General features: G+C 59.8%; 1 protein-coding gene across 1 annotated transcript; it reads left to right on the top strand.

The window, feature by feature from the left end:
• The first annotated feature begins 5,759 nt into the window (after positions 1 to 5,759).
• On the top strand, positions 5,760 to 17,859 carry NAA40 (N-alpha-acetyltransferase 40, NatD catalytic subunit). The gene is made up of 8 exons (XM_045855425.1): positions 5,760 to 5,984; positions 10,312 to 10,407; positions 11,353 to 11,405; positions 14,076 to 14,171; positions 14,253 to 14,411; positions 14,589 to 14,672; positions 15,007 to 15,084; positions 15,298 to 17,859. Exons 1-8 carry the CDS (start codon positions 5,979 to 5,981, stop codon positions 15,437 to 15,439), a joined length of 714 nt encoding a protein of 237 aa, XP_045711381.1. The 5' UTR covers positions 5,760 to 5,978; the 3' UTR covers positions 15,440 to 17,859.
• Positions 17,860 to 26,250: the final 8,391 nt, after the last annotated feature.

The raw sequence follows: 26,250 nt of genomic DNA, 5'->3' as shown, positions 1-26,250 counted from the left end.
GATGGAGCCTCGGGAGTGTATTAGTTTCCTGGGGCCGCCATAAATTGGATAGCTTTAAACACAGCAATTTATTTTCTCACGGGTCGGGAGAGCAGAAGTGCATTTTACTTATTTACTTTTAGAGAGAGGGAGGAAAACATCGATGGGCAAGAGAAACATCGATCAGTTGCCTCTTGCATGCTCCTCACAGGGGACCTGGCCCCTAACCCAGGCACGTGCCCTGACCCGGAATCAAACCAGTGATCTTTCACTTTGCAGGGGAGTGCTCAGTCTGCTGAGCCATGCCAGCCAGGGTGAGACACCATAAGTTTCAAATCAAGATGTTGGGCCCTGGCTGGTGTGGCTCAGTGGACTGAGTGCAGACTATGAACCAAAGGGTCTCTGGTTTGATTCCTAGTCAGAGCACATGCCTGGGTTGTGGGCCAGGTCCCCAGTGGGGGGCACGTGAGAGTCAACCACACACTGATATTTCTCTCCCTCTCTTTCTCCCTCCCTTCCCCTTCTCTAAAAATAAATAAAATCTTTTTTTAAATGAAAATAGTATTCTTTTTTTTAAAGATTTTATTTATTTATTTTTAGAGATGGAAGGGAGGGAGAAAGAGAGAGAAAGAAACAATGTGCAGTTGCAGGGGGCCGTGGCCTGCAACCCAAGCATGTACCCTGGCTGGGAATCAAACCTGCGACACTTTGGTTCGCAGCCCGTGCTCAATCCACTGAGCTACGCCAGCCAGGGCTCAATACAATCTTTTTTAAAAAACGTCAGCAGGACTGGTTCCTCCCAGGCTCCGAGGGCGAGTCTTCCCCGTGCCTCTCCCCCAGCTCCGGCGGGGGGGGGCTCCTGGCAGTCCTGGGCGCTCTGTGGCTGGAGCTGCCTCACCCTGATCTGAGCTCTGCCTCCGCCTCTGCGCGGCAGTGTCCTCTGCGTCTACACGTCTCAAGCCCCCCTCTCCCGCCTCCTCTGAGGACATCAGTCACTGGGTTTGGAGCCAATCCTCCACCAAGGATGATCTCATCCTGAGACCCTTCGTTTAATCACGTCTGCAAAGAGCTTGTTTCCAAATAAGGTCACAGGCACAGGTACCAGGGGTTAGAACTCCAACGTGGCTTTTTAGGGGCCACGATTCAACGCACGAGAGGAGGCGTCCCCATGGCGGGGCGGTGGCTGCCAGGACCTAATGACCTCCATCTGCCTCGACTCAGGTGCCACCTCCTCCAGGGGCCTGTTACCTCTCCTTTGTGCCCCTCGGTCCCTGCACCTGCTCCCATCACTGCCACCTTATCCCTTCCCCTGATATTTACTGAGTGCCTGCTCTGCACACGTCAGGCGCCAGGCCGGGGCAGGGGGGCGGGCACACAGCTGTTCAGGTTGCCAAATTTGAGCTGTGAAAATACAGAGCACCCAGCGGTCTGAATTTCCGACAAAGTGAGTTTCCGTGAGTTCCATGCACTGTATCTGGCATTCCCGCGGTAGCAGCGAGCCTGCGGCCTCGTGGGGGAGACAGCAGGGGTGAGTGACCCCAGGGCTGTGTGATGAAGGACGAAGGGGGCGTCAGAAGACCCCAGGAAGAGTGGCCGGGCCAGCTACATGAGTCCGAAGAAGGCTTCCAATGTTGATTTGCCCTGGGACCCCAGGGGTGAGGAGGAAAGAGGGTGTCAGGTGAAGGGAACAGCAGGGCCAAAGGCAGGGATGGAGAGAGGGGACCTGCCCAGGTGGGCAGTGGCCAAACACCTTAATCCCTAACAGAGTCCAGAGCCTTGTCAGGCTTCAGCTGGCTTGACCAGGTGTGAATTTTAGAAAGGGGGTAGGGGTGGTGGGGCCACAAATGCCAAGGAAAGAACAGCATTTCGAGCCAAAGGGAGTGAAGGATGCCAGAAGTCGGAGGGAGGTCCAGGAAGATAAGGCACGAGGCTGTCCCTGGGAATCAGCACAACCGCTGGAGGCACCGCGGAGAGGCTCCGGGGGGTGGAGGGAGCAGAAGCCAGGCTGCAGCGCCTTGAGGAGTTAGTGGCTTGAGAAGCGAGGAGGTGGAGACAGGGCCGGCCACTGTTTCCGAATGTTTCTGAGTAAGAGGGAGGCCTGGAGTGCAGGCTGGAGCCGGAGAGGAGCAGGGCTGAGCAGGCTGGAGGAGGGAGGGAGGGAGGGCGGGATGCTGGGAGGGAGCCCGAGGGTGTGAGGCGCAGGGTAGCCTGGCCTTGGAGAGGGCTCAGCTCCCCGGGCGGCAGGAAGGGGCTAGTGGGCAACAGTTCGATTCTTTGGGGCAAATCAAGGGACTCTCAGGGCCGGCCCATCACACTGTGCGACGTCTGCCTCGCCCCAGCTGTGCTGGGACGCACCCGCCCCCGGGCAGGGGCTGTCTCCCGAGCCTGTTTCCCAGCTTAGATGACACCACGGAGCATGTAGCGGCCCCCAGCCTCTGCCAAGCAAATGAACCAGTGAATAGCTGGGAGCAGCTGAGGGCGCTGGAGTGAGAGGAGGGCAAAGGGCAGCATTTGGGGGCGTGGCTGTCTGGGGTGAAGGGGAGGAAAAGAAGGAAGAGGAGTCCAGGAAGGAGGTGGGAGGGGTGCAGGAACTGAGAAGGTGGGGCAGTGTCCCTGTGCAGAAGGGTCAGAGGAGAGGAGAGTGGAGACGGCTCCCCCCGGGGGCCCCTGGGTGGGAGCTGGAGGGAGTGGCTAATGGGGCAGTGCTGACAGCCTGGCCATTGGGGCAGATGTTTGGCAGGGACTGGAGGAGGAGGGGTGGAGCGGGGCAGAGAGGGTGGGGAGATGTACTTTCGCACCTGGGAGGGATTCCTTTCCTGCCCCAAGCCCTGGCAGGTGTGCTGTCCACCATCCCATGTCATTGAATTCTCCGAAGGAACCCCCACACGGATCAGGACGGTGAAATGATCGCGACGGGTAGTCTCTCCGTACAAATAACTTAAAAACAAAACAACACTGAGTCTCAGAAACCTTAGTTACGTTGCCAAAAGTCACAGACCCCAGAGAAGCAGAGAGGGGGTTTAAACCCAGGCCGTTCTGGCTCCAGAGCCAGCTCGGTCACCCATCCCAGGAGCCCCGGGGAAGGGCAGAGGCTGGGGTGGGGGCAGGCCCCGGAATGCCGCTGCTGTGAGGCAGGAACAGGGCCTTGGGCCTTCTCAGCCTTTCAAGGGCCCGGGTGATGTCACCTCCCCAAGGGATCACTGGGCTCATCTCCCAGGTCTTGTCTGGTGTCCAGCAAATTCCAGCAGCCTGGAGGAAGGTGGGTGGACCCAAGATTGGGGAGCGGCAGAAAAGACAGGGCAGGGGCGATCACGGCGACAGGCATTTGTTCCCTGAAACAACTGACCGTGAAGTTCAATGTGGGTACAGAGAGGAGAGAAGCCCAAGCAGGCGGGCCACACTGGGGCGGGGGCTCTGAGCCTCACCCCCACACTGCCGCGCTGCTTCCTGGTTCTTGCCTCCAAAACTCCTGTCCCCTCCCCCTGAATCTTCTTGCCTCCTCCTCCTTCAACAGTAAGTTTGAGATGTCTTCTCTTTCTACCTCGGCCATCCCCTCCGACCCTTGGCCACCTTTTTTTTGGTCCCCAGAGTGCTAGCAAGCAGATCGTCGGACTGAGGGATAGGACACAGGCTGAAGAGTCAGTCATTCAAGCCTACCTACATTCCTTCCAAGGCTCCTCCAGCCTCAGCCAGCTTTAAATACTACCCATATGCTGACTGTAGGAAAATATTTAGTGTCTCAGGTTCGATTCCCAGTCAGGGCACATGCTTGGGTTGCAGGCCACAGCCCCCAGCAACCGCACATCGATGTTTCTCTCTCTCTCTCTCTCTCTCTCTCTCTCTCTCTCTCTCTCTCCCTCCCTTCCCTCTCTAAAAATAAATAAATAAAATCTTTAAAAAATAAAAATAAAAATAAATAAAATAAAACCTTGATTAAAAAAAAAAGAAAATATTTATCCCCTGCCTGGACCTTTCCCTGAGTTCCAGGTTCTGACTGTTCCACACGTCCACGTGAGTACCTAGAAGACATCTCAAAACAGACAAGGCCGGAACTGAATTCCCGATCTTCCCCTCCCCCACCCCAACGTGGATCCTCGCAGAGTCATCCGCGTCTCAGCCGAACCCGCTTCACTTTTTCCAGTGGCACGAGCTAAACGTCTGAAGGTGTCTGAACTCTTTTCTCTCCCTCTCGCTCCACAACCGCTGGGTCAGCGAGTCCTGTTGGCTCTGCCTCCGACGGGCATCCAGGTCCTGCCCGCTTCTGGCACCTCCACTGCTGCGGGCACCCCAACTCCTGCCTCGGTGAGAGCAGTGGCCTCTGTCCTGCCCTTCCTTTGACCTTGCCCCTACACTCTCTGCATCCCAGCCGCAGGCTGGCACTGTAAGCAGCCCTACTGCTCCTGCACTCAAACCTTTTGATGGCATCCCAGCTCACTGTGGTCCCAAAGTCTTCCGAAAACTACCAGCCCCGCATGCTCCTCTCGTCACCTGTTGGATTTCCCCTCCCGCTCTCCCGCGGGCCCACCCTGCTCCAAGCACGCTACCTCTTGCAGTTCCCCCAACATTCCAATCGTGCTCCAGCTTGGAGGCTTTGCCCTAGCAGTGCCCGCTGCCTGGAATATTCTTCCCCCGTGTATCCTAATGGCTTGCCCCCTTATCTCCTTGAGACCTTGACTCAAATGTCATCTCATGCTTGCCTTCCCTGAGTATCCCAGTTATAAGTATAAACCCTGACCTTCCCTAGCTTCCTTTCCCGCTTTATGTCACTTCACAGAACCTACATCATCTAATGCATTAGGTACGTATTCATTGGAATATCTGCCTCCCCCTTCTAGTCCTATGACAGCACTGTCTGTTCAGTCTGTTACTGTTTGCTTTGCTGCCGGGGACGGTGCCCAGCATAAGGCGGGCCTGAGCAAACGTTGCTTGAGCGCCTGCTGTGGAGCCACGGCTGCCCTAAGCGCTGAAGATGGGATAACGAGCGACACTTGGGCAAAGTCTTTGAAGTTTAAGTCTTGGGCAGCATTTCTCCAACTTTCCTGTGTTCGACCTACCTGCAGAGCTCTCGGAAGGAAAGACTATGGCCCTGGCCCTGGATTTTCTAGGGAGGGGCCCCAGGGGTGTGCACAGTGCACAGGCCCCCTGGGTAATTCTTATGAAGGTCATGTGGGGGTCACATTTTGGTCTTCTGGGACAGACTGAAACACTCTCTGGGAAGCCTGGGGTCTCACTTTCACCGCACCATCCACTCTCCATTAAACAGTTGTTTTCATGCCTGTCTCCTCTCTACACAGTGTTTTGGACAGCGACGGCCCTGGTCTCAGCACAGCGTAGGGGCCAGTAAATGTCTGAGAGAGAGAATGAATGGAGGGTGAATGAATAATGACAGGACGGATGAATGAATAACGGGACTCTGGTTACAAAGGAATTTCTAGTTCATGATCTAGGTGGGAAAGTTTCCAAAGACTTCTCCCCTGCCCCAGGGTTGCAGGAGGGGCTGGTACTTCAGAGGTCGTGACGGTTTGGTTGTCTGTGAAGGTGGCTGCTCCTCGAGCTGCCTGGGTCGGGCGGGGCCGCAGAAACTCAGAGCACAAGGGCTGCCAGGCCACCCACCAGGCTGCCCAGAGGCTCACTTCTTTCCGCCGGGCGCAGCCGTTGCCATAGCTACAGACGCGGCCCGGCGACGAGGGGGCGGGGTCATGGTTGCGTCATTCTAAGCGCGACGCTGCCTCCTGTAACTCCCGCCTCCTCCCGCTGAGAGACCCTCGGCCCGCCTCTGGAGCTCTCCACCTGCACGTCTACCCCCGCGCAACCCCAACTCCCCGGCTGTGCGCAGGCGCGGTGCCCACCAGGGCGCGCGGGGGAGCCCGCGGAGCGCATGCGCGGTGCTGGGCCCGCCGTCGCTCTGGTGTCGCCGCTGCCACCGTAGCTGCCGTTACCGCCTCCCTGCCGGCAAGTGTGGGAAAGAAGAGCTGAGGACCGCTACCGCCGTTGCCGCCATGGGGGTGAGTGAGGCAGAGGGAGGAGACGCAAGGGCCCGGAGCGCTCCACGCTCCACTCGCCCCCTGTACCCCCATTGTTCCTGGCCCCCCCTCACGTGACCCTGACACCCCTTCGGCCTCCCGTGACCCCCCCAGCTTCCAGGTCACCCGACTTACTCATTCTAAGTGTTCCCACGTCCAGCACAGCCCGGGAATCCCCTGGGGAGCCCCCTTCCCCTGTCCCCCCGCCTTTCCCGTCGCGCCCGCACTACCTTCCTGGCTGACCTGTTATCTTCTTGGCCGTCCCCTCTCCCCGCGGTGATCTTGGGGTATCCTCCCGTCCCCAGGGGTCACTGTCACCTAGTTGTCACCGGCTTCGCGGCTTGCCCTGGCCTGGAGGCACTGAGAGGCCCACAGAAAAGAAGGCACTCAGCCAAGGTCACGTAGACAGTGTTCAGGGGCCTGACCGTGACTTTGGTCTCCCGAATCCCTTGCAGCCGAGCTTCCCGCTACACAGATTCCCCCCAAAGCCGGTTCCGCTACTCTTTCGAAACCTCTCCACTAGGTTCCTCCTGCTTCTGAAACAGTCTCTTCCTTTGCAACAGAGGCCTGCCCCCCACGGCCTCCTAGGTGCATGGAGCGGGTGCTTATTATTCCTCCAGTTGTTAGCCGTCTTAAGACTTTGCAGGGGGGACCCTGTGTGGAATGTGAGCAGGGTGCTGGGGACGGCCCCAGGAGCAGGTGGATGGAGGCCACCTGTTCTGTGCAGTGCCGCCGGGAGGTGCGTGTTATGCCTTCTCTGGCACGAGCTGGTAGGGGGTTGGCAGAAGTTATTCATTGTCTCCAGGAGTTCACCTTCCTAAGTCCCAGATAGAGTAAGTAGTATCTGTCACTCCTAAAAATGTAACTCGCCTTTCCTGGGTATACTATTAGTTTTTACGTGGAATTTCCCCCACCTTTAGGGAGCCCTGAGTTTGGAGTGGGAGCTAGGAACTGAGGTTCCAGCCCCACTCACTGGCTACTGGCATGGTTCTGAGCCAGTGACATGGCCTTTGTGAATTTGAGGGTCCTCGTCTATGTGAGGAGGATAATGGTACTTGCTCCTTTAGGAGCAAGGGTAGATGTGAGGATTAAATGAGAGAGTGGACTCTGGCTGGGTGGCTCAGTTGGTTGGAGCATCGTTCTGTACACCAAAAGGTTGCGGATTCAATCCCAGTCAGGGTGCGTATGGGAGGCAACTGATTGGTGTTTTACTCGGTCTCTTTTTCTCTCTGTCTCGCTCTTAAAAAAAAAAAAAAGCCTGGCTGGTGTGGCTCAGTGGATTGAGTGCTAGCCTGTGAACCAAGGGGTCACCAGTTCAATTCCCAGTCAGGACACATACCTGGGTTGCAGGCCAGGTACCCAGTAGGGGGCGCACTAGAGGCAAGCACACATTGATGTTTCTCTTCCTCTTTCTCCCTCCCTTCCCCTCTCTCTAAAAATGAATAAACAAAACCTTTAACACACACACATACACATCTGCAGGTGAGGGTTGAAAAAAAAGAGATAGTAGATGTAAATAGCCAAATAGATGCCTCTTAAAAGTGACTTTTATTTTTGCCTGTATTCTAAGCCCTCAGTTATCTAGTATAGATTTGTGCTATTTTTACTTTAACCCACTGGGTTTGTTCCTACTATTATTAACTTGGATCTTTTTCTCAAACAGTTATTGATTGAACAGATCAACTTGTTAGACAAAAACAGTTGTCTAATCCATGCCAAAGCACTTAATGGCATCCATGTCAAACCACGTTCAGCACGTTTCAGCGAGGGATTTTGGACACTGCATTCCGTGTGTAGAAAGTCAAGTCTAGAGACTCGACATACTTAACCTAGACCCCGGGGGAAAGGCCCCAGACCCAGGTCTAGTTGAATCTAAGGGAGACCCGTGTGCCCAATGTCACTTGTTAAGTGCCTGCCCAGCATCAGCCACTGCAGGCTGAGCAGAAACAAGAAGCGTAACATGCCATTCTGGTCGGACACTTCCTCGTCGGCCGAGTGTAAGGCGCCAGCCTCGGATACCCATGGACGGGCCTTGCTTCCCACCGGGCCCAGTCTTGCCACTCACGTTTCACCGGCGTGTTTCTCAGAGAACGGCCCTCCCTCCTCTCTTCTGGCCCGAAACCCACTGCAAAAGAGAGACTCGGGTTTTCCTCCCTGAAACAGATCTGGAACTCTCTCATGATCGTTGGTCCTCAAGGGTGGGGGCTGTGGACACCCGCTGCAGGGTCAGGGAGGTCATCCGGCGGCCGCCCTGCAGCAGAGGGCCCTGCTCCCTCTGACGGCTTCCCAGGAGCGCCCTGCTGCTCCAGGTTCTTCCGGCCGAGCGGCGGCCACGTGCGGTCTTTCAGAGACTAGGACGTCAATAGCTCCCTTCGCCCAGAGCAGAGGTTCTTCTCGGATCTCGGATACTTCGTGGGGTGGGGACCTTAACGCTGAAAATCTGGGATGTGCACAATCCCTTTTCAGAAAGGTGCCTCCTGCCCCCACCTGGCTGTCTTTGTTTCTTTAAATTTCTGCATGTCGGAGAACTGAACGTGGAGAACGTGGAGATACTGCTTCGGTGGGAAGGGCGAGGGGAAGAGTTTCACAGTCGCATGTCAAAGCATTTATGTCACACTTTGGAGTAGGTGTCGTATCGATGTGATTGATGGGGTAGCGGAGGGAGCACGGACTCCGGGGTCCACACCTGGGCTCACTTGGGGGTGACTCATCAGGTGTGAATCGAGTGCCTGCTGTTGCGGAGCGCTGTGTGGGAGCCGACAGATAAAGCAGACGTGCCCCCCTCCCAGCGTGCACGGCTGGTGTGAGTGGAGGGAGGTGGTACTAGGGAGCATTCTGTTGGCTGGCTCTGTGACCTTGAGCGTCGACTGATCTCTCTGAGCCTCAGTTTTCTCATCAAGGAAGTGGGCACACATACCTTGCTGAGTTACAGTTCAGATTAAAATAAATCATTTTATTTTTAATGATTGTGGTAGAGGGGGGCTCGCTCTGAGTCCAGCCCCCTGTGTCCTGAGGGCACCTCGTTCTCTGTCGTCTGCTCCTTCCTCCAGAGAGGCAAGGGCCAGGGTCCAGCTCAGCTACCGGCTGGCACCCAGCCTGCAGATAATAAACGGCAGGTGCTGGGTGAGTTTCTGCCTAGAAGAGCGATCCCCGGGAGTTCCTGGTACCTGAGCTCATGCCCCCTGGTTGCTTGACGTGGCTGTTAAGCGGTGTTGTTCCTGGGGGAACCGAGGATGGAATTCATCCTGAGAAACTTTCCCAGCAGCTGGCTTTTCAGCTCCCCCTTTCCTGGGACCCATCAGTGTCCACTAAGGTGTGGCTGGAGGAAGCAGAACCCGTGTCTGGTGAGCTCAGAGCCCCCTTACAGAGCCTTTGGGGTGCCTCTGGATGCAGCTGGGTGGGCGAGCCCCTCCGGATGGACGTGCCGTGTTAACCCTCATGGACCCCTGAGGCTCCTCCAGGTGGGCCTCAGGGGCCCCACTGGTCAGACGAGGGAAGGAGGCTGCGTTTTGCCCGAAGAGCAGACAGAGGCTGCGGGTGAGGTCTGCCGGGCTCCAGAGCGGGGTTCTTTCCCGGTGGCACTGGCTGCTTACAGGAGGACCAGAGGGTCCATTTAGGCCTGGAGAGAACCCCATACCAGCCCCAGAGTAGGACGTGCTCTGGGTGCAGCTGCGTGCGGTTCGCCCCCTGTGCGGGCACCGCCTGTGCTCCTCCCTGCTGCCTGTGTGGCCGCAGTTTGGCCTTGCTGGCTACCTGTCGGCATGGCCTCTGTCCCCAGGTGAACCCCTTGGGGCCCTTCGCTCTGCCCCGTCGCTGCTAGGTGCCCAGTGGGCCTCCCACTGGTTGGCCTTGGCTGAGCCACACTTCTGGGGGAGGGCTCTGCCTCCTGCAGCCGGAGAGCATAAATGAATGCTTAGGGACAGCTGCCTGCAGCCACCTCAGGTGCCATCTCCTCCCTGAAACCTGCCCTGAATCTCTCTGAAAGTAGCTGGTCCCTTCGTAGGAGGGGACAGGTGAGGGACTGCCGGGTGCCAGGCTGTGCTGCAGGCACTGCCTGTGGCTCCCACTGAGTGTTCGCAGTGACCCAGCAGTCTCCAGGGTTGGTACTCTTCCTGGCAAGGAAGCCGCAGTGTCTAGCGAGGCCCCAAGGTCTCATGATTGGCTCACACTGGGGTCCCACCCCAGCAAGTGCACGGCGGCTGGCACTGGAAGCTGCTGCTGCGGAGGCCAGGTTGGTGGGTTGGGCACAGAGACAGAGCCTTTGGTTGGCCGCAGCGCTTCAAGCCAGCTTTGCTTTTCTCTGTTGCAGAGGAAGTCTAGCAAAGCAAAGGAGAAGAAGCAGAAGCGTCTGGAGGAGCGAGCAGCCATGGATGCTGTCTGTGCCAAAGTGGAGGCGGCCAACAGGGTGACTCTCCCCTCCTTCCCAGTCCCTTCCTCCTGGAACTGCTGCTTCGTTTTTCATTTTCCTTCTTTTGGCGCCACCCTGTGGCAGAATTGTGTTACTACCCACCCATATCTCTGCTGTCTCCTTGCGCAGGAAAACGAGCCCCAATGGGTCTGGGAGAGTTAACAGGTGGGCCAGAGACCGGCCCACCTGTGCAGGGAAACGTGGACCCAAATGCACGCGGCAGCTCCTGTCTGTGGGTCTCCTTACCAGTAGAGGGTCTGGGGAAATTTTTGTTAGGGTTTTGTGTTTTGGGGAGGAAACCTCCCTTATAAAATGTGGTATAATTTTCTCAGTCATCCCTGCAAACATTTACTGACTGCCCGTGAAGTACCAGAAGCTGTTCTGGGACCGGGAAGATCCAGCCACCAGGCTTCCAGTGGCTCGGTCGGGAGAGGCGTGGCTGTGAATCTGATCGCCAGATGGGCCGGCTTTCAGACTGACCCGGAGAGATTCTGGCCATCCTTCCTGCCCCCTTCCTGCCCCCTTCTTGTCCTCCCAGCCCACGCAGAACACAGGCCATAGTTAAAAGGCTGTGGCTCGGGGACATGATTTTCCACTCTGGGCTTTGACCCAGTGAGGTTAGCCGGGGGCTTCTCGGGAGTACACGGCTGGTCGGGCGGCCCCTCCTGCTTTGGGAGGGAGGGCAGTGAGCAGGTTGTGGGTCCCTAGGCCAGCACGCTGGTTAGGCCAGTGAGGCACCTTCCTGGCCTGTCCGATGACGCTGGCTTGGCTCTCTCCGGCCTCTTCACCCAGGCCTCCCTCCTCCCTGTGGTTTCGGAGCTGAGGCAGACAGAGTCCACGTGAGGGGCGCACCTGGGCCCAGGGCTAAGCCCCCCAGCGTGGGTCTGACCAGCGGAGGGCTGTGCCGCGCACGTGCCAACGCTCTTTCCTTTCCCCCCACAGCTCGGGGACCCCCTGGAGGCCTTCCCGGTGTTCAAGAAGTACGACCGCAATGGGTGAGTGTCCCGCACCCCTGACTCCGTGTCCTCGTGCCTCCGGGAGCCCCCCCAGAGTGGGCCTCCTCAGACTCGGATCTTCCCATGCTCCTCTGTCAGGGAAAAGCAGAAGCAGGGGCCCGTGCCCTGCCGACATAAAGCCCCCTCCCCCCCGGTCAGGGTGACAGAGGGGTCCACGAAGGAGCAGAGACTGCATCGTCCCAGACTGACGTCCCTAGGGCTGGTTATTCTCTCCCAAAAAAGAATCACGGGGCTGAAGCCCTTGAAAAGTCATCTAGGCCGATACTCCTTGTACACCGGGGGAAACTGAGGCTCAGAGAAGCTGAAGGAGATGTCTGAGCTTACAGAGTGTTTCTCTGGCAGCTGAGGGGGCTTTTAATTCCCAATCCCGTGCCTGTTCCCTGTGTGTAGCATAAGACTGGCTTTGTGACCCTGGGCAAATTTCCTAACCTCCCTGGGCCTCAGTTTTCTCATCTGAAAGGGGTCTAATGAAAGTATCTTCCCGACGGAGTCGGCAGGGAGACTGGACCTGCCGCCCCAGTGCCTGGAGCAGGCTGCAGCGAGACAGCGTTGCCGTCATTACTGATGCAGTTCAAGTTCACGTGGGGTCTGGGTTAGAGCCCCTCCTCCCCCGTCCTCCTGCTGTATGAAGTGGGGAGCAGGATCAGTTTGGCCAGAGACCCGCTGGCTGAAGGGGAGATGGGGGTTACGGTTTCAGAGACTCACAGCTGCGAGTCTGAAGCATAACTCTGCCTCGTATTGCCTATACTTAGACAAGTCAGTCATACGCTGCGAGCCTCATTTTTTGCTTTTTAATCTGTGCAATGGAGTGAAGATGCCAGGCTTGCAAGGTGGTTTTAAGGAGGAAGGAGAATTATCCAGCTCTAAATAGCAGCTGGTGTGAATACTTTGATGAACGAGACAGACAAATGCAGATATATGAATTACGAAGCAAAGACTAGTTGGCAACACTACTTGCCTTTCATAGTTGTATCTGAATTTCATAGTATCACGTTAATTTATTCATTCTTCTCCCTGGCTGTGATCAGACGCAGCACAGTTGCTCTGGTGGTGCTGTCATTCAGCTTCCGGGGTGGGGGGCTTTTGACAGAGTTCCGAGGTCCCTGACCCTGACCCTGACTTAGTGCCCCGCAGTTCACGTTCCCGCCGACCCCCAGGCACATGCCCCAGCTCTGAAGCGGTCACTGCCCACTGGATGCGGGCCCCCTCAGTGCCTGGGGTCGTGTGTGGTTCGTGTGGCCGTGGTCCTGCCTTCATGCGCTGGGAGAACTCAGGTCGGCGGGGAGTTTCTTGTGCGCGCGGACCACTCTCGGGAAGCTCGCAGCTACGGCCAACGCCGCGCTGTGTCTGGGCGTTTCTCGCCGCCACGTGTTCACTACGTGCGGACCGCCCTCTGGAAGACACGCAGCTACGGCCGACGCCGCGCTGCGTCTGGGAGTTTCTGATGGTCACGTGGTCACTACGTGCGGACTGCCCTCCGGAAGCACGCAGCTACCGCCAATGTAGCGCTGCGTCTGAGAGTTTCTGATGGTCACGTGGTCACTCTGCAAAGAAAGGAAGGCTGTTCTGAACCAGGAGGTCGCAAATTTACAAGGCTGGGCAATGTGCAGATCACATAGCGTGCCAGTCAGCAGAGGTGGCGGGTGGAACGTCCTCTGGGGGGTCATGTCGCGGGTCACCAAAGTCCTCCGTAAGGACTTGGAATTGCTGGTTTCAGTGCCTTCAGAATGTGGCACTCACTGCTTAGAAAACGTGATTTCACAGTTTGGCCAAAGCTTTTAGCTACAATTTACTTAGTTTCATTTAGAAGTGAGTAGCAGATGAAGATACCGTCCCGCCCACAGCATTTGTTAGTTTAGGAAAACCCTGTGGGTTGGGCCTGTGCCGCTGTGTTTGATCAGCCCAGAGCACCTGCCACGTCCTCTCAGCGGGCCAGCACTCCGCAGACAGGGGTGTAGGCCGTGGTCTCTTTGTGGGGCCTGAGGCACCCCGATGCTTTCGAAGGACAGTGGTGTTAAGGGAGAGGTCCCCGGGGAGCCCAGTGAGGCGTCCACTAAGAATTAAAGCAGCAGGAAAGATGCCTGGAACTAAGGGCAGACACTAAGGAGACAGGAGAGTGTTTTGTTTGTTTGTTTGTTTTTGTTTTTTAAATTTATTTTTAGAGAGGGAAGGGAGGGGGAGAGAGAGAGAGGAAAAACATCAATGTGCGGTTGCTGGGGGCCATGGCCTACAACCCAGGCGTGTACCCTAACTGGGAATCGAACCTGTGACACTTTGGTTCCCAGCCCGTGCTCAATCCACTGAGCTATGCCAGCCAGGGCTAGGAGAGTGTCTTTTAACAAGGAGCAGAAGACAGGGTGGAGAGAGTGAAGGGGTGGCAGGGAAGGATGTGGCGTTGTAAAGTGCCCAGCGGGGCCGGGGTGGGGGGCTTGTAGTTGGGGCTGGGCTGGGCCTGTGATGACAGTTGATGGTGGTGGCCCAGGGGGCTCCATTCCTTCGCAGGCACCCTTCCTAGTCGTGCCCGGGGAGGTGCACTCCGCCCGGCTCTCCTGGGTGGGTTAGCCGAGAGCAGGCTTGCCGCCTGTCAAGCTGCGCGCTCGAGGGCCCCGCTGGGTCGAGCCGGCCTCAGATGCCGCCCGTTCTTCCCAGGTTAAACGTCTCCATCGAGTGCAAGCGTGTGTCAGGGCTGGAGCCGGCCACCGTGGACTGGGCCTTCGACCTGACGAAAACCAACATGCAGACCATGTAAGCACGCCCTGGCCGCGGCGCCGCTCCCGGGCTGGCCTGCCCCCGCGTCCGCGGTCCTGACCGCCCGCGCTCCCCCAGGTACGAGCAGAGCGAGTGGGGCTGGAAGGACAGAGAGAAGCGGGAGGAGATGACCGATGACCGAGCCTGGTACCTCATTGCTTGGGAGAACAGCTCCATCCCCGTCGCCTTTTCTCACTTCCGGTTTGACGTGGAGTGTGGGGATGAAGTCCTGTACTGGTAGGAGCCCGGCTCAGGGCGTGGGGGGCATGGGGAGGGGACGCTGGTGCTGCCCAGGGCCCTCTAGCCCGTGGCTCTGGCCGCCAGGCTGTCTGAGTCCGTGGGCCGTCAGGGGCACACACTTTCCCGACCGGCCCGGCAGCCTCTTTATGTCCTGTCTCTGCTTCCTTCCCCCAGCTACGAAGTGCAGCTGGAAAGCAAGGTGCGGCGGAAAGGCCTGGGGAAGTTCCTCATCCAGATCCTGCAGCTCATGGCCAACAGGTGAGGGCCACCCCGTGTGCGGCGCGGTCGGAAGAGCTGCCTGAGGTGTCCGCTGTGCCGTGAGCTCCGTGAAGGACAGGCTCACGGGGAGGTTTTGGGAAAAAGGCATTAGACCTCCCTCCGCAAGATTCCCTTGTCCTGCTGTGACCCCAAATTTTGTACATTCGTCTCAGCTGCAAGTGGGGAGGCAGAGGGAGTGGAGAGGCTGGTCGGGTGGGGAGGGCGACTGCCTGCTCCGTCTCATGGGCACCCTAACGGAGGGGAGCCCTGGGTGCTGCGGGGGCCCAGGCGGGCTGTAGTTGGGGCAACTCCGCGTCTGGCTCTGCCTTCCCAGCACGCAGATGAAGAAGGTCATGCTAACGGTGTTCAAGCACAATCGGGGCGCCTACCAGTTCTTCAGAGAAGCGCTGCAGTAAGGAGCTGGGCCCGGTGTGGGACTCCGCCCACTGCCTCTTCCTGGTCCCCACCCCGGCCCGTGGGGGTGGGGGTGGGGGTGGCCAGACACCCTTCGGCTCGCTCTCCCCAGCCTCCTGCACCCTCACTCCCATGAGTGTGGCTGGTGGGAGAGCTCTGGGCCCGGGAGGCAGCCCCTGCAGCCAGCCCTTTCCTCCCCCCCGCCCTGCAGGTTTGAGATCGATGACTCTTCCCCCAGCATGTCGGGCTGCTGTGGAGAGGACTGCTCCTACGAGATCCTGAGCCGGAGGACCAAGTTCGGGGACAGCCAGCATTCCCATGCGGGTGGGCACTGTGGCGGCTGCTGCCACTGAGCTCCCGAGCCAGAGCCCTCTCTCCAAGGCCTGCCCTCTCCCCGGCCTCACGCTGCTTGTCAGGCGCCCTCAGAGCTGCGGCCTCCTCGGTCCTGCACGGGCCAGGCTGCGCCCCGAGAGTGGGAGCCCTGGGGAGGAGCGGTCCGGGCTGCCCCCCCTCCGCTCTCCTGGAACAGCAGGGTGCCAGGGCGGAGCAGGAGGAGAGGATGCTGCGGGAAGAGCCGCTGGAGGCCTGGGCGCGAAGTCATCCTCGCGGGGAGACTGCCTTCTCCTCCGCCCTGCGCCCCTGAGCTCCAGATTCCCAACTCCTCTGTAGCTGGATTTTCAACACACCCCTCCCCCACTCGCACCCTGGACAAATGGAGTGTTTGTGCCCACCTTTATGGAAGTCCTGGAGCCCTGGGTCGGGGTGTGGCTGGTCCTCAAAGAGGAATGGACTTGGAGTAGGGTCTGGGCTCAGAGAGGCTTCAGAGAGGCTTCAGAGAGCCTCGGGCCTCGTGGACGGAGTGCTCTGATGGAGACCGTGGGAAGGTCTTCTGTGCTGTGGTGCAGGGAAGCGAGGGCGCTCTCGCCAGCTGTGCTTTCGTGGGTCCACAGTTCAGAGCGGAGTCATTCCAGGGGACTAGCCGACCCCGGGAAGAAGGCTGCCCCCTCCCTCCGTCACTGCCGGCGAGAGAGGCCGAGGGGCCCGGGAACAGGCGTCCAGTGGGGCCACCGCTGCTGGTTTGGGCTTTCGGACCTCGTTGCGTTTTGGACTGTGCTGCATCCCAAGCTTCCCTTTTGATCTGTGGCAGCGGCTTGAGTTTTTCGTTCGTAGAAAAGGGTCAGCGGTGCTGCCTGTGCTCTCCCTTGCCCCTCACGACTCTGCCCCCGCCCCACCCCCACTCCAGATACCTCGGTTCTCACTCTCAAGGGGGAAGCAACATCAGGGAGCCCCTCACCTTCCCCCAGAAGGGCCTCGCGCTGGCAGCGTCAATGCCAGTCCCTCTCACGTCTTGGTGCTGATAGCCCTCTGCAGGCAGAGCCTCCTCTCCCTGCAGAGGGCCCCCAGCCAGCAGCAGGCCCGGCCTGCGCTCCCCAGCCTCGCCCCTCACCGCCTCAGTGAGGCACTAGTGCCACTGCCCCCGCGGGCAGCCCAGGCCGCAGCAGGACGCCTGGGTGGCTGCAGCAGCCTGCTTCCCCCTCTGTGGGACCCCCTGTGGCAGCGGGCTTGGGGGGGAGTTCCCTCTCCTCTCACAGGACAGAGAGGGTGCAGGGTCAGAGCCTGCACTCCCTGGTCTGGAGGCCTTGTTCCCCCTCCAGGGAAAAAGAAGACCAAACCCTATTCCAGGAAAAAGCACCAAACCCCATACACATCCTCGGGCTCTGCTTTAGGGAGTGTCTTATTGAAGTCCCAGCCTTTGTGAAGTTTCTGCCTTGGGGTCTGTGGGGCCTTCTGCCTCAGAGTCTACTCGCAGCCCCCCTCCCCCCTGCCCTGACTCGGGCATCGTGCTGACCAGCCTTCCCACGTCCCTGCTTGTGCCGGTCCATGCTCCGGGCCACCTCCACCCAGCCCTGCCTCAGCGGAGCGCTCGCAGTTGCTCCTGACCCTGCCCGCGGTGGGCTGCTCGCTCCCCTGGAGAGGGCCCCACAGCTTTACACTGGAACTAGCCCACCTGCGCCCTTGTCCTGCTGGCTCCTGGGGGGCGAGGCTCCATTTCTCGGGGGGCACTGGTAGGCGTCTGGGAGTAAGGGAACGACAGGCATGTTTAGCAAGAGTGTTTTCTCCGATCCCCATCTCTCAAAGGACCCGGAACGATAACTATTTATTGTCTTAGATCATGGATTTTTGATACCTCCCACTCAAGGGGGCCGAAAGGAGCCCCCAGTGTAAATCCCACATAAGGTGCGTCAGTGTCTTGTCTCTGTGGTCACGAGACACCTGGCACCGACTCCATTCGTGGCCACTTGGTGCCACGCCCTGCCCGCCTAGGCTCTGCCAGCCAGGTCCCGAGGGCTGCTGGTAAGGTCAGGGCTGGGGTGCAGGCGCTGCCGGAGACCTGCAGGTCGCTTTTGTCCATCCAGCCCCGTGGGTTCCCGGCCACCAGGCAGCGTGGGGGCTTTCTCCACTCCCCAGCTCGGCTCCGAGGACCCCCAGCAGGCCTCTGCCAGGCTTTTTTGTTTGTTGTTCGGGCCACATTAAAATATTTTTAAAGATTTTAGTTGCTTTCACTCTGTTTCAGGTTTTTGTTGATGTTAAATGTGCATATGACCTGTGTACGGTTTTTAACCCTCTCTGGGTTTTTTAGAGGAAACTTTAAAGATAAACTCCTTGAGATATATTTTTTCTTTAGCAACTTGTTATCACTGGAATCAAAGGGAAAAAGTGATCTCTTTGCATTGGTGTATTTGTATGTCACAAATAAAAGACGCTTTGTTCAGCTGCTGGGGCAGTGCCTGCTGCTGGGTGTGGGGGCGGCACGGGCCTGGGGACGCCGCCTGTCCCGCCGCCAGTCCCACTGCGCGCTGCCGGGCCTGCTCCCCGGGAGGCTCCTGACTGGTGGAGCCTCGGGCGTCTGGGACAGGCAGCCAGAGCTGGGAACAGACCAAATACGCGTGTTTCTGCCACCTTCCAGAAGCCCTGGGTAGAGGTCAAAGGTCTCCTGAGGGTCGCCTGCGTTGCCTCCCAGAGAGAGTCCCAAGCACTGATACCCAATGTCTGTGGCCACACACCCATTTCGGGCTCCGTGTGGAGCTGAGCGGACGAGAGCACCAGTGTTTCTCTCTGCCCTTCGACCTGAGTGGGTCCCTCAGGATATTCTTTGTCTCGGAGAGATTCCACCCCCTCGTCCCTCCCCTCACAAAAGGCACAGGCTCAGTGGAAGGGCAACTCATGTCAGGCCTGACAGGGCAGGAAAGGGGAGAGTGGGGGACCCCTGCCCATCCCAGGCCAGCGTGCACCGGCAGGAGAGGCAGGAAGTGGGCCGGGACCCCTGGCTCAGGAGCACTTCCCGTGCACGCCGACCGGCTGGCCTGCCGTGCTCCTGCGTGGCAATCACGTCTGCTGCCAGGTGGGGAGGGAGGCTGGGGCGGGACTCCCCAAACTCCCCAGCCGTTTGTGCTCCGGAGGGTCAGGTGTCCGGGGAAAGAGGAGCAGGGTTGACAGCTGCCCGGTGGCTGCCAGGAGGTCTCGGCCTCAGCCCCATGGGCAGGGGCACGCCCAGGGGGTGGTTTGCGCAGCTGTGTTATCTTTGCAGCACAAAGAGAGACCTTGGGAGGGGAGAGACCATTCTGCTGGCTAATCACACAACAGATTTCTCCTGTGACAAAAAGTTTCTTTTCCTTGAAGGCTGTTTTAATCCCAGGCAGGAATACCTTGGAATGACCATCCGCGGGTAAATGGCCAAAGTCGAAAAGAGGGGGCCCTTCCTTCATCCTCTGTGCCCTCCACCTTCCTAAGTGGCCAGGGCCCCTTTGGTCCTGCGCAGCGGCTGCCTCCCGCCCTTCCCTCCAGCTGCAGCTCAGGCCTCTTTGCTCAAGGGGCACTTGCAGAAACGCCGCGCCAGCCAGCAGGGGGCGCAAAAGGCCCCGCCGCTGGGTGAGAGGTTGCAGCGGAGCTGGTTTCCCCAGCGGACCAGCCCGGGTGCCAGCTGGTTTCAGCCGCCAGGCTCTGGAGGTGGTCCGTTCACACAAGGGCAGGGTCACTCCGGTTTCTTGTGCTTCCCCTGAGTGCGGCAGAGGCGGTCCCTCTGCTGCCCGAGGACCAGGGTCCGGGCAGAGAGGGAGGTGCTGGGGGGAAGCCTAGCAGACCCCACAGCCCCAAGCAGACGTGTTGCCACGTGTGCCCGGGGAGGAAACTGGCATTTGGCGAGCCCCTGCTCCACAAGCAACAGCTCCCGCTCCGTGCTCCCGCGTGCTGGGCAGGGCGGAGTGCTGACTCGAGCTTGACTCGTGCGACAACCCTGCTCCCTCCCGATGCTGGTATTCTCAATCTAAAGGTCACGAGAGCCCCAGAATGTGAAGTAACTTGTTCACGGCCCTGGTGGTCCGCGGCAGAGCTGAGAGGTGAGCCCAGGGCAGGTGTGTTATCCCACAAAACAGTTAGGTGACCCGCAGCTCAGGGAAGCTCCCGAGGACCTGGCAGCAAGCCAAGGAGCTCTGCGGTCAGTCCGACCGCCGGCCCCGCCCCTCCCCCAGCCGCCCCCCTGCAGACGCTGGGCGAGGCTGGGCTCCTGCTTCCCGAGGAGACCCCAGCAAACGGGAGGGCCCCCTTGCCCCTCCCCACCTTGGTCTTCATGGTGCTGGGGCAGCACAGCGCCCAGGACGTGGTCATTCCCCCAACAGGACATCGGCGTCCAGGTCGCTGTGGATGCTGGTGTCACACTTCAGGACGGAGCTGTAGTCGTCTTGCTGGTCCTCGAAGGGCAGGGGCGCCTACGCTCTCCAGGGCCCGTCTTCCCTCTCAGGGCTGGGCCCCACGGACAAGCCCGACCTTGTGCTGACCTGCGGGTTGCCCTCACCTGGGAGACGGGCTACTGCTGTCCCCGGCCCGTCCCACGCTGGGGGCTGCTACGAAGGGCGGGGACGGGCTGAGAATGCCAGCATCGAGCGGCGGCTGCCTGGTGAGGCCTGCCCACGAAGGAGGGTGGGAGGAGGGTCTCGGGACAGCAGAGGCACCTGCTGCCGGCTGGTAGCTCTCCTCCGGAGAGGAGGAGGCAGCCGCCGCCATCTTGCGTTCGGGGCTCGGGGCCGCGTACCCCCGCCCAGCTTCTCCTAGATGCCTCAGCAGGATCTCCTGCTCAGCTGGGTGGGGAGGAGAGCGTGATGAGTTGGGGGAGAGGCGGGCTGTGCCCCTGACCTCTGCCGGTGGCCCTGGCTCCAGCGCCCCCAGCCCAGCTTAGCCCTCTTTGACCCAGGCCCTCTGTGTCCTGTCACCTGGCCGGGGAGGGAGAGCGGCCCCTGTGGGAGCCCCACCCCCCCACGTGCGTGCACACACTCCATCTCCTTGGTTCTGCCTGTGCGGGAGTGGACAAGGCCAGGCTGTAACTGAGTTGGAGCTTTAGGAGCCCCTTAATTCCATGAAGACAAACATTTACTGCGGGTGCCAAGGGAGGGCTGCCCCCGCTTGGGCTGAGGTGGGACCACACTGCACCGGGCTCCCAGTAGGCCACCGAGGTTGGAGGGAGGAGGCCCTGAAGGACGGGGCCAGGCTGAGAGGGGCCTGGAGCCTCCCGTGGAAGGGGGTTGGGGGCACAGCTTGAGCCAAGGTGAGGGAGCGGAACTGGGCCTGGCTGCAGCTGCCCTGGGGGATCGGGCCCCGCTCCCACCACACGACCGTTAGTCCCAGGGCCCCGGAAGAAGGGTTGGTGCACCAGGCTCTGCACCCAGGCGTGGTCCTGCCCTGGCACAGGAGGGCGCTGTTGCAGGGAGTGGGCCCCGGGCGGGGGGGCAGCCCATTCACCCCAGCCCTTACCAGCGGTAATGAAGAAGTAGCCACACTCAGTGAGAACCTTCAGGGAGCAGTGAGGCCCCAGCCCACCCAGTGCAGGCGCTGGATGGCGAGGGGCAGCGCGTGGCCCTCAGACGGGCACGTGATGTGTGCCGCCATCCCTGGGCCCACGGTGCCTGGGGAGTGGGTTCCGCTGTGGCTTCAGGCTGGGGAGGGGCGGCCCGTGTGTTTAATGTTGGGTACAGGGAGGGGAGGGGTGTGGGGCCCAGGGGTGGAGCAATCAGGCGTGGGTCCCTGAGGCCCTCTGGGGACCCTGTCACGTGGTGGAGCATTTGGAACAGGGGAACAAATGGGGTGCTCAGCTGGGGCCAGAGGCTGGAGAGGGTCTGGAGGCAGGGGCAGGGCCTGAACGGCTTGAAGCTGTGAGTCCAGGCCGGGGGCCCAGCGGGCAGAGGGCAGGGGTGAGACTCGGGCGCGGTCCTCCAGGTGCTGCAGCCAGGGGCGTGCGGCGGCAGCGCGGGTGTGGATGGCTGCCTACATGGCAGCAAGGGTGAAGGTTGTGAACGTGACCTGGGTCATCTTGCTGGTGGCTTTGGCTTGAGTGGGGCCCTGATGAGCAGCACCTGTGCTGTCCCCAGGCCACGCCCGGCTTGCAGAAGCTGTGGCGGCAGATGCTGTCCCTGCTGCCCCGGTCGGTGACGAGGCCACACCCCACGGGGCCCTGGAGTGTCAGGATGCCCTGCCTGCTGGGCACGTCCCTGCCCGCATGAGTCCTTCTGACGTGTGCCCGCCATGACACCCGCAGGGGCGGCAGGGAGCGGAGGCCTTGGGCGTACTCGGGAGGAGGTCAGCCCAGTGGCCGCGCCTCTCCGGGTCTCAGGCCCCCCCACCTGTGCCGCAGGGGCCGGTATGGAGGGGCGCGGCAGCGCAGACGTGGAGACCTCACCGTCGTCTTTGGGGGGGCGTGTGGGCCCCCCCTTCCCGGTGAAGCCAGCCTTTTCGGAGTCCAAGTTGTTGTCACACGTGAGCGAGGCGACCTGGTCCCTGTGTCACGTGGCCACTGGCTGTGGGCTGCGGGCCGGAAGGGGGAACCACCACCTGGCTCCCTGTGGGCAGGCGAACCCCAGCCCACACCCTCCCTGTGCCTTGGCAGCCCACCTTCCAGGGCTGCGGGACCCAGGGACTCTTCCAGCCAGGACAGCAGGACAGCGGTGTCCTACCCGGGGAGCGGCGCCTCCCCCCAACCTGCTGCCTCTGCACCTCCTCCATGTCACTCTTCAGACAGTGCGATCGGGGCCCGCCCCTGGCCTTCTGGAGCCTGGGGACAGCGATGCTCCAGGAGGAGCAGACACCCCCCGGGAACCTACGTCACCCCAGCCCCACCTGCACCCCAGCGGCTCCTCGCTCCTTGTTGGGGACACCCCAGACCCGTGGGGAGGCAGTTTCCCTAGCCAGCCCTTCTCTCCTAAAGAGGCCGGCCCCTCCCGTCCCTTCCTCTTGATGGACTTTGCAAGAATTTCTCCCTTTTGCAGCCGGTGAAGGGAGGTGACCCCGCAGATCGGTGCTGGACCTTCGGACAAGCCCCACCCCCGCCCCCCACCCGGCCCCCTGCGGCCCTCCTCCTTTGGTCACTGGGCGCTCCTGAGACTTGACTCGGGCTCCTGCTGCTACTCCCACCCCAGGGAGACGGCCCCTCAAGGCCTAGAGAGAGGCCGCAGCTGCCCTCGGCGAGGTCCTGGGTGGGCTCTTCACAGGCAGCCTTTCCCCTGGCCAGCCCCGGGGCTCAGTGCCTGGCACCTGCTCGACAGGTTCACACCAGCTTTGTGTCAGATGCGCTGGGAGGAGGCAAACTCCAAAAAATATGTGTGTGTGGGGGTGGGGGCGGGTGCTAAGGGATTTCCACCTGTTGGCCCAGTAGGGCTGGGCCCGTCCGCAGGACTCGCAGGCTCCATATCTGGACAGAGCAGCTGTGGGGCCGGAGCCTGGCCTGGCCCCCGTGGGTCTGGGGTCAGCTCTGGTAGGGGCACCTGGGATCTTCCCGGCCCAGACATGACCACCAGGGCCTGGGTGGCTGGTGCGCGAAGCTGGTCTCAGGAGAAGGGACCAGCTCCCCTGCCGTCCCTCAGGTCTGAGACCTGTTCCTACTGCCCCACTCGGGAGAGAGAGAGTGGAGGGCCAGCCTGGGTCTTTCGGTCGGCACCAGGACCCCAGGCTGAGACCTCTGGGTGCCCCCGCCAATGCAGGGAGAGACTCCCAGCTGTCTGAGTGCGGTGCGTAGTCCTGGGGCAGAAGCGTGGGCAGAGCCGTTGTCAGGATGTCAGAGGAGACCCTGTCCCATGGAAGCCTGTTCAGGTCCCCGAGTCCCAGGGAGTCTGTCACCCATGGGACAGACTGGGGGACTAGAAAGACCCTCGGTAGATCAGGGAAAACCCTCTCTTGCTTGCTTATTCTATTGCTGTGAGTGCCCAGTGCGCAATTTTGGAAAACATGGGAGGAAAAGACAAAAAAAAATGTCCACGTCAGACAATGCCACTGTCGACAGTGTGTGTGCCTTTCTGCCTTCATCTATGCACGTCTAGTTCTCCAGATGCTGTTTCTTTGTTCCAGGAAAACAAGACCTGCCCTGGCCGGCGCGGCTCTGGGTCGGATGTTTTTCTGCAAAGCAGAGGGTGCCTGCCGGCTCAATCTCCGGCCAGGGCGCAGGCCCCGCTGCAGACTCCGCCCCCCGTCTGAGCGTGGGACAGAGGCAATGGACCAAGGTTTCTCCTCCTCTCTTTCTCCCTCCCTTCTCCTCTCTCTACAAATAAATAAAATCTTAAAGAACAGAAAGGATCATATTGCATTTTTTCCCTTGTCTGTTTTGGAACCAGTCACTGAGGTGTAACAGGCACGCAGAAATGGGCATGGGTTGTAACTGTCCAGCCGCTCGAGATGCACTAAATGCAGAGGGAACACGTTTGTGGAACCAGCACCCAGAGGTGCCAGCATGCCTCTCCCGGTCCCTATGCCTTCCCATTTCCCCCAGGACCCCCACTACCTGGTGCACACCTCCCCTTGGTCCTGCCCGCCGCTCTTTACATCCGTAGGACCGCACAGTCTGCTCTTACACGCCAGGTCTCTGACACAACGCTGTGTCTGTGGGAACCATCCTTGCTGTAGCTGTGGTTTGTCCGTGTTCACGGTCTATAGTGTTCTGTTGTGTAAAGCATCACAGCATTCACTTCTCTCCTGTTAAAGCTCTGTCTCTGCCCTCTGGGAGGGGTGGGCTGCCGGGGTGCTGGGGGCAGAGCGGAGGAGATGCCGGTGTCCATCCAACAGACCAAGGCGCCACCCCTGCCCTGGCGATGGTGCTTAATCCCTGCCGGCCTCTTTCTTCCGTTCGGACGGTGCTTCTGAGAGAAGACACTTCGCAGGGGCCGCGAGCAAAGCCCTGGATCCGACGTTCCTTTTCCACAGATGGTCACTCCTTCTCCTCCAGCCCCTGGTGAAGGAGGGGCATGCGTTTCCCCAGGGAGTAACCCAGGGAACCACAGGAAGGCCGGTCCCTTCCTCAAGCATCTCCCAGCCTCTGGGCTGGCTGTGCTCTCCTCTGGGAGTTATTTCTTTGTTCATAGGACACACACCTGACAAAGCTCAGTAGGACAACCGGGAGGTTCCCGTCCCTTCCTACCTAGTGGCAGGCAGCTGGGGCCTGGACTGCCCTATGGCCCTAGGCTCTGCCCTTTGAGATGGGGAAGGAGGGATTTGGAAGAATCTGTTCTGGGCTGTTTGTCGGAGTCTGGGACAGGATGAGGGCAGGGAGCCGGGTAGGTGGGGGCGGGGCTGGGCAGAGACTGCTGGACGTTACCAATCCCCTGAGCGCTGGTGCAGAGGGTGGGGGCGGGGGAGGGAGGGCTCTGGGTAGCTCCCCTGGCCGCCCATTCCTCCAGGGGGAGCTCAGGCCCAGCCCACCCTCTGGGGCTCTCTCTCTGGGTCCGCCTCCATCACCACCTTTCTGTGAGCCTCCCTGCCCCCAGGGGCTGAGGTTTCTCCAAAGCTCCTGTCTTCCAAGTCCGTTGCCACCCCAGGTCACCCCCACCCTACTGCAGCCTTCGATCCTATTGCCCACGGCATCAAAACAGGAGCTTCTGGAAACTCTCCCGCACAGCAGCTCGGGCGAAGGTTAAAGCACGGGGTCTGGGGCAGGCAGCCCTGCGCTGGAGTCCTGCCCAGGCAGCCTTGAAGCTGCACGACCTTCGGCAGGCAGGTCTCCTGGTTCTCCGGGCTTACTTCCACCATCGTAAAAACTTTTGAAATAATAGCATCCCCCTCCTGCCCCTGCCGAGAAAACTGAACGAGATGGCACAGGCCAGGCTGGGGTGGCTCCGCGGCTGGCTCCTCACCCCGCTCCTGTCGGCCTCACGCCTGCTGCTCAGTCCGCTGCGGTTCGTAAAGGCCTAGGTGCCGGAGGTGTGCCGGGCCCTTTGGGGACAGCGGTGGGCCAGACAGACTTTACCCTCAGGTGGCGCCCTGCGGTGGGATGGACACTAGCTGTATGGGGCACGGGGGCTGCTGGGCACAGAGGCGGAGGCGCAGGTACAGAGGCGGAGGGCTAACTGACAACGTGCTGCCCCATCGCTTCTTGTCGCACCATCGCGCCCTCCGCAGCTCCTCGATAAGCGCTGGTTTCCTCTGTCCCCTGGGGAACGGCGGTTCATGGGCCCTTGCTCACCGCGGGTCCAGAACGCCGGCGGGAACACAGGACGGCCTGCTAAATACTTTGCCGTTTTTTTTCTTTCTTTTTCTTTTCTTTTGTTGGTTGGTGGGTGGTGGTGGTGGTGTGGTGGTGGTGGTGGTGGTGGAACAGGAGGGGGGGGGGGGGGGGGGTGGGGGGGGGGTGGTGTCTAGTAAATTTTTGTTGAATGAGCTATGAGTGGAGGCCTGGAGGTTGGAGTGCTGAAAAAGTAAGGCTAGGTAAGAGTTGAAAAGTGTTCTGGGTATTGCGCTGGCCAAAAATTCATTTAGTTTTTTCCATAAAATAAAGGACACATCTTCCTTCCTTCCTTCCTTCCTTCCTCCCTCTCTTTCTTTCTTATTTATGTATTTATTTTTAGAGAGGGGAAGGGAAGGAGAAAGACAGGGACAGATACGCCAATGTGTGGTTGCCTCTCACACACCCTCTGCTGGGGACCTGGCCTGCAACCCAGGCATGTGCCCTGACTGGGAATTGAACCAGCACCCCCTTGATTCACAGGCCTGCATTCAATCCACTGAGCCATACCAGCCAGGGCTCTTTCTTTATTTTTTAAAAAGATTTTATTTATTTTTATAGACAGAGGGGAAGGGAGGGAGAAAGAGAGGGAGAGAAACATCAATGTGTGGTTTCCTCTTGTGTGCCCCCTAC

Source organism: Phyllostomus hastatus, unplaced genomic scaffold, assembly GCF_019186645.2.
Source record: "Phyllostomus hastatus isolate PE091 unplaced genomic scaffold, TTU_PhHast_1.1 phas_scaffold_11, whole genome shotgun sequence".
NCBI classification, from domain to species: domain Eukaryota; kingdom Metazoa; phylum Chordata; class Mammalia; order Chiroptera; family Phyllostomidae; genus Phyllostomus; species Phyllostomus hastatus.
The sequence above is the reverse complement of the archived record's forward strand: the minus strand, read 5'-3'. Positions and strand labels throughout refer to the sequence as shown.